Source organism: Oncorhynchus mykiss, chromosome 16, assembly GCF_013265735.2.
Source record: "Oncorhynchus mykiss isolate Arlee chromosome 16, USDA_OmykA_1.1, whole genome shotgun sequence".
NCBI lineage: Eukaryota > Metazoa > Chordata > Actinopteri > Salmoniformes > Salmonidae > Oncorhynchus > Oncorhynchus mykiss.
This window is the reverse complement of record NC_048580.1, coordinates 52,547,438-52,554,523: the sequence shown is the minus strand read 5'-3', so window position 1 is coordinate 52,554,523 and position 7,086 is coordinate 52,547,438. Positions and strand designations below refer to the sequence as shown.

Genomic DNA, 7,086 nt, shown 5'->3' with positions numbered 1-7,086 from the left:
GCCCTTAGTTGCTTACATAGAATTGATGTATTTCACGATGACATGTGTTCTATCTATTAAGTTGTTTTAATAATTTGCTAGCTGGTCAATTGCAGACTGGCAAGCCAGTATACATTTGTTTAAAGATCATTTGATTTATGCAAGTGAAAATGCATGACAATAATGAAGGCCTATAGCCTAACAAAATACTGTTTGTCCTCTAGCCTCCTATTCACCTCAGAGCCTAAAACTTTTGATACATTTATGCTTCTCACACACGTTGCTCTCAAGGCCTACATGCCACTAATCTTAACATCTGTCCATCATGAAGAGGTACTCGCCACCTTCCAGATTCAGAAAATAATTGGAGTGTATTAACCTCAATTCATAATAATCCATAATGGAGATTTTATAAATGCAACTGTGTTTTTTGTTTGCAGTGTCGACCACTGATGATGTCATACTATGTCATAATATATGTACCCATGTTGTGACATCACACTACATAGAAAAGGGGAGGAGTCAGTCAGCATCCTGAACATTGATACTGCTCCTATCTACATTATCCATTGTGAAATGATCAATCAGTTTTAAAAACATACTTGCAATGAGTATTGGCCAAATGTTGCCCAAAATATCAGATAAAATTACAGTGCAGTCAACAACAATATACACAATCTTGTATAATCTATTGAGGACATCTATTGATTCAGTGATATGTAACTTTTTGTGCGACACAAGCAAATTCACAGCGAATTTTAAGTTTTAGAGCTGTCATTCTCATTGAAAGCAAGTCAAAGAAGCACTACATCTGTTCTATGTGCACTATTTATATGCTTCACGGTCTGAAGTTTAGTTTTTGCATACTTCAGTTTTGTACAGCAGCTTCAAACAGCTTGAAAATACAATATGTTTGGTTATGGAAAAGATATTTCATAGCGGTTTAGATGGTACAATGATTCGCTACACTATACTTCTCTACATTAAACTGAAATTACGCAAACTATTAGAATTTTTGCAAAAGGGAAATGGTGGAATTGATTTCTGCATAGTGCATCTTTAATCAAATCAAAAACAAACACCACAACCATTTAAGACAAAATATATCAAAAATATGAATAAATCAAATACTGTACATTTTTTCATTTATTGCCTCATTACATATCATACCAGACAGAGTGCATCACAATCATTCATCAGCAAATCTCCCAACTGAATAATTTCTTTAAGCTTGATTAATAATACTGTAACTGCCATTAACCAGATAAAATATCAATTATTCACATACTGTATCAACTACATCATTTCAGTATCGTTCACAAAACATTTCATTCTGTTTACAATGATGTCTCTTCCCATTCCTTTCTTCTTTGGCTGGAATCAGAGAAATTCAACTCAAAACAAAAGCAAAGAAGAGCCCGAGATGTACTGCATGGTCATAGTGAAAAGCAGCCCTCATTCACCAGCATATAAAGAGTCTAGACAGTGTGTCTCTAAAAGAGGAAACTATGTACACCATCTTGGGTCACTATCAAACACCCTCATAATCAACCACAACCCCGAACACATTCACACACAACCTATCGCAGGCACCATACATTTGCAAAGAAACTAAACGGTTTATATAAGTCATCCAATGTGATTGAGATTGAAATTGATTCTGTGAGCAAAACATTGTAATCAGCCACCCGGTATAGCTTTATTTGGCCATGCTCTGTCGGTCTATATACTAAGTGTATTTAGAGCTGGCACTAGAGTGACAGGCTCCGAGAGGTTCTGGTTTTGGTCAGGTGTTCCTTTGCTTTGAAGAACCTTCTGTCGATGTCTTTCCTCCTGTCGCTTTTTCTTTTCCAAGCGCTGCTGCTCTTTCCTCTGCTTGTTTGAAGCCTGAGAGGTGTAAAAAACAGGAGTCAAGATGAAAAGGAGAGACTTAAGTCCCTTCTCAATTGAATAGAGAAATGCAGGTCAATTTAATTTGGAACTTGAATTGAAAGTCACAGACTCAGAATACTTATTCAGAATTGGAATTTGAGTGGAGAGTCATGGTGTAGTGGTTCCTTACTTTCTGAATAAAATGTGTTAAAACACCTTAAAAAGATTTATTTAACAATTACAATTTACCTTGGATGTGTGTATGTTGCCTCCATCTGGTGGTGCTTTGTGCTCACTGCACTCTGTCGCTGCCTGTCTACACGCTGAGCATGAACCAGAGGCACACTGGCCGTGACACACTTGGACAGCTAGCTCAGAATCCACCAGCCACTCAGCGTTGATGGTGGCGGCACTCAACTGAAATAGATTCTCCTCTTCACCTGAGAGACATGGCACACAATACACATGGGGTCAGTTGCAGTGAATATACTGCATCAGATGCTCCTGTTGATCATTATCAAATGGTTTTTGGATGGTAGCTCCCTCTAAAAGATGTAAATCCCCTAAATAGTCAATAAACATGAGTTGTATTTACTAGCAATGTTTATTATACACGGTAGGTGTAGACTGCAGATGAATGAAAGTTTTATATGAGTTGGGGTTAGAAAAGGACCTAAAACCTGCCCAAAACAGCCTGTAGACACTGATAATCACACTACACTGGGGGAGAAGACAGAGGGGCCACTCACAGTTTGGGCCCCTGTTCTTCAGGGAACTTAGGATCACATTGTCTTCCTCGGAGGGGGTGGGCGAGGGGGCTTTCCGTCTGTCCCTCTGGCCGTCACCAAACTCACGCTGCCCACTCGAATTATGAAGATTCTGAAACGACACAAGAGAGGTGTGGGGGGAATAAGGAACATTTTATGAATAAGACTAATCCAATGAAATATTGAAATATTTGGGAGTGTGTTTTTAAATTAACCGCTTTTTTCCCGTACCTCTAAACGCAGCTGAGCAGGGCTCTCAGAGTTGTCACCGATTGGTCGTACACTGTCGTAATGGTCTCCATAGCGATAGGCAATGTGTAGCTCTCGGCCAACCAGCTTCTCAGAGCCATTTATCTGAATTGAGGAAACATAATGAGTAGGGCTTATCAATAGTGGTATTTCATACGGTCTGTTACATTAGAAGAGGACTTTGGCTTAAAATACAGTACAGTGTGCTACAACGTGGTCTAGTGGTAGGACCACATATACCACCTGGCGACAGGGATTCATGCCTCTACTCCCCAACTTTATAAACTATGCCGTTTTTTTGTTTTTTTTTACTACATCCCCATCCACTTTCCCATTCTTTCTCATTAAATAAAAATGTAAAACATTTTTGGGGATTCCAATCTCCTTTAAAAACAGATAGATAAAATAAGTGTGAATTTCCCCTATTGTGCACTACTTTAGCTTTTATACAGCTATGCGTCTCTTGACAAAAGTAGTAAACTATATGGGCAATAGGGTGTCACTGAGCTTCCTACCTCCCACAGTGGGGTGTTGAGCTGATGAATGACCACCTTGAGCTGTTGACTACGGGCGAACGCCACGATGGCATCATTGCCAGCAAACGTACCAGGCTGGGAGAGGTTTGACACTGAGAGGAAGAAAACAACAGAGAGAAATATTAGTGACACGATCTTTAAAGACACACTCGCCAGGATGACTGGCATACCATCAAAAACTTGGGCATCCCACAACATTTTCACATAGAAACCAAATGCTATTTCCATCTTACAATGCTGGGCGAAGGGCACATCATCCTCCACAAAGGGCTCAAAGTCCTGCCGGTGTGCCATCATGTACTGCACAGTCTCCTGGCGCAGGCGCAGGTGTCCTCGAGAGTGTCCCTCCAATTGGTCACCCAGAGCCCGGAACAGGCAGTTACTATAGGATGGACACACAGTATTAGTCAACGTTGTAACAGCCATTTATAAGAGCACTTTGGTTGCATTCCAGGCTGACTACATTTTAGATGTTGCATTGCATCAACCAATGATTGTGTGCCATGTCATAGATTACACAGTCTGTCATCAGATTGCTAGATTATATAATACAGTAGGGCAAAAAAGTATTTAGTCAGCCACCAATTGTGCAAGTTCTCCCACTTAAAAAGATGAGAGAGGCCTGTAATTTTCATCATATGTGCACTTCAATTATGACAGACAAAATGAGAAAAAAAAATCCAGAAAATCACATTGTAGGATTTTTAATGGATTTATTTGCAAATTATGGTGGAAAATAAGTATTTGGTCACCTACAAACAAGCAAGATTTCTGGCTCTCACAGACCTGTAACGTCTTCTTTAAGAGGCTCCTCTGTCCTCCACTCGTTACCTGTATTAATGGCACCTGTTTGAACTTGTTATCAGTATAAAAGACACCTGTCCACAACCTCAAACAGTCACACTCCAAACTCCACTATGGCCAAGACCAAAGAGCTGTCAACAGACACCAGAAACAAAATTGTAGACCTGCACCAGGCTGGGAAGACTGAATCTGCAATAGGTAGGCAGCTTGGTTTGAAGAAATCAACTGTGGGAGCAATTATTAGGAAATGGAAGACATACAAGACCACTGATAATCTCCCTCGATCTGGGGCTCCACGCAAGATCTCACCCCGTGGGGTCAAAATGATCACAAGACCGGTGAGCAAAAATCCCAGAACCACACGGGGGGACCTAGTGAATGACCTGCAGAGAGCTGGGACCAAAGTAACAAAGCCTACCATCAGTAACACACTACGCTGCCAGGTACTCAAATCCTGCAGTGCCAGACGTGTCCCCCTGCTCAAGCCAGTACATGTCCAGGCCCTTCTGAAGTTTGCTAGAGAGCATTTGGATGATCCAGAAGAAGATTGGGAGAATGTCATATGGTCAGATGAAACCAAAATATAACTTTTTTGGTAAAAACTCAACTCGTCGTGTTTGGAGGACAAAGAATGCTGAGTTGCATCCAAAGAACACCATACCTACTGTGAAGCATGGGGGTGGAAACATCATGCTTTGGGGCTGTTTTTCTGCAAAGGGACCAGGACGACTGATCCGTGTAAAGGAAAGAATGAATGGGGCCATGTATCGTGAGATTTTGAGTGAAAACCTCCTTCCATCAGCAAGGGCATTGAAGATGAAACGTGGCTGGGTCTTTCAGCATGACAATGATCCCAAACACACCGCCTGGCCAACGAAGGAATGGCTTCGTAAGAAGCATTTCAAGGTCCTGGAGTGGCCTAGCAAGTCTCCAGATCTCAACCCCAAAGAAAATCTTTGGAGGGAGTTGAAAGTCCGTGTTGCCAAGCAACAGCCCCAAAACATCACTGCTCTAGAGGAGATCTGCATGGAGGAATGGGCCAAAATACCAGCAGTGTGTGAACCTTGTGAAGACTTACAGAAAACGTTTGACCTCTGTCATTGCCAACAAAGGGTATATAACAAAGCATTGAGATAAACTTTTGTTATTGACCAAATACTTATTTTCCACCATAATATGCAAATAAATGTATTACAAATCCTACAATGTGATTTTCTGGATTTTTTTTGTGTACCTATGATGAAAATTACAGGCCTCTCATCTTTTTAAGTGGGAGAACTTGCACAATTGGTGGCTGACTAAATACTTTTTGCCCCACTGTATGTGGTTAGCTGATATACTAAATACCTATTCAGGCGTTTATAGGTCCGCCAGGTGTCTGCAATGTAGTCAGACCTTCTCTCTCTGAATCTTACCCATCTCCAGGCACCTCTCTCAGTTTGAGCCCCAGCGCTTGGAGCTGGTTGGAGAAGCTGACAAACTCCTCTCCCTCGTCCCCGTCCTGGGGCCGGTTCTTGCGGTCCTTGGCGATTGCCCTGCGTGTGACCCGGTCATCCCGCTTTCGCTCCGCATCACACTTTCTGTTGCTGCCACGCAGTGGCTTTCCTGTCTGCTTCCTAGACATGGCTGCCCTGCCTACAGACACAGATCTCTACAGATGCAAGTAGATCTCTGTCCGTCACTCACTGGCAAATGTAGTTGGGTTACTTCCACACAGGTGGAATCCTGTGTTTCAGAAAGAAGAGGGAAAGAATAGAGATGAAGAGAGTTTGAATGTTGCTTAGATGAGCTATGCGTGACAACTTAGTTACTTCCACATTTCACTGACACGGATTGGTACAGTAGCCAGCTACAAAAATATGGTTAGGATTAGCTAGTTGTTACACAGTCCGTTTAGTCAGTTGATATACGTGGCACAGCACGCAATTGCAACTCTACATGGGTTAGCTAATTATCTACAATGTGATAAGGACAACCAAAGATATCTACTGACCAGTTGTATTAGCGTGGTGTCTAATGCCGTAGCTGTCATGCTAGCTAGCTGGTAGATCTGGCATCCTGAATAACAGCAACAGCTGATAGGGTTTGATTTCGACTAGCTAGAGAGAGCCTACTGTACTGGCCAGGTTTGACGTAAGCTAGCTAGCTAATTATATCGGATAAGTAACTGGTTAACTAGCAACTGTTATGCTAGCTGAATATGACTGCTAGTTAGGTTAGCCGACTATTTAGCTAGTTAGCTAACTTTAACGTTAGGTAGTCTACAAAAGTCAGCGGTTAATGCTAATAGCGTTCTCATTGATTTGGAGTTAAACACAACAGTGATTAAATGTCAAGCAACCAGAATATAAGGAACATAACAAGTTACTCACATTCTACAGGGTGCATCCAATGATACGCAAACCACGTCCTATACGGCAGTACGTTCTCTTTTTTTAAACTAAATAAGATCTGGCTCATGAGTTTGTTTACAATTCATGTTTAGCACTTCCGGGACTCGTCGTAAGAGTACGGAAGCCTGAGAGCATCATACTTTATACATTACCGTCCAAATTCACAACTGTCAACGAAATACAAAACATACCCTTTTATTAAAAATCCTATCAATTTGTAAAACGTTTAGCTCACCTTAAAACCCCTACTTTCAACTGTATTGAGAAATGTTCATTACTTGAATTTCACTAAGCAAGAATGGTGTAGCTAATGTTGGGAAAAATAGGGAACAAAGTAGGGCATTTTTACAGGGAAGGATGACCACTGCACAGGCCTAATTCACTATCTTTACGTCATTTACATAATAGTCATTGAGCAGACTAGGCCTACTTATTAAAGTTGGTTATGGTAAAGTTCAGAACAAGCTTTCTATGCTATAAGAAAGT

The 7,086-nt window shown here is 41.2% G+C and overlaps 1 protein-coding gene across 1 annotated transcript; it reads right to left on the bottom strand.

Moving 5' to 3' along the window:
• Positions 1-1,021: 1,021 nt before the first annotated feature.
• LOC110492249 (OTU domain-containing protein 3) lies at positions 1,022-6,743 on the bottom strand. Its single transcript, XM_021566396.2, has 8 exons — positions 6,580-6,743; positions 5,623-5,932; positions 3,637-3,785; positions 3,383-3,495; positions 2,850-2,972; positions 2,601-2,730; positions 2,101-2,291; positions 1,022-1,866 (listed from the first exon to the last, which is right to left on the bottom strand). The coding sequence occupies exons 2-8, from the start codon at positions 5,829-5,831 to the stop codon at positions 1,702-1,704; spliced, it is 1,080 nt and encodes a 359-aa protein (XP_021422071.1). The 5' UTR covers positions 5,832-5,932; positions 6,580-6,743; the 3' UTR covers positions 1,022-1,701.
• Positions 6,744-7,086: the final 343 nt, after the last annotated feature.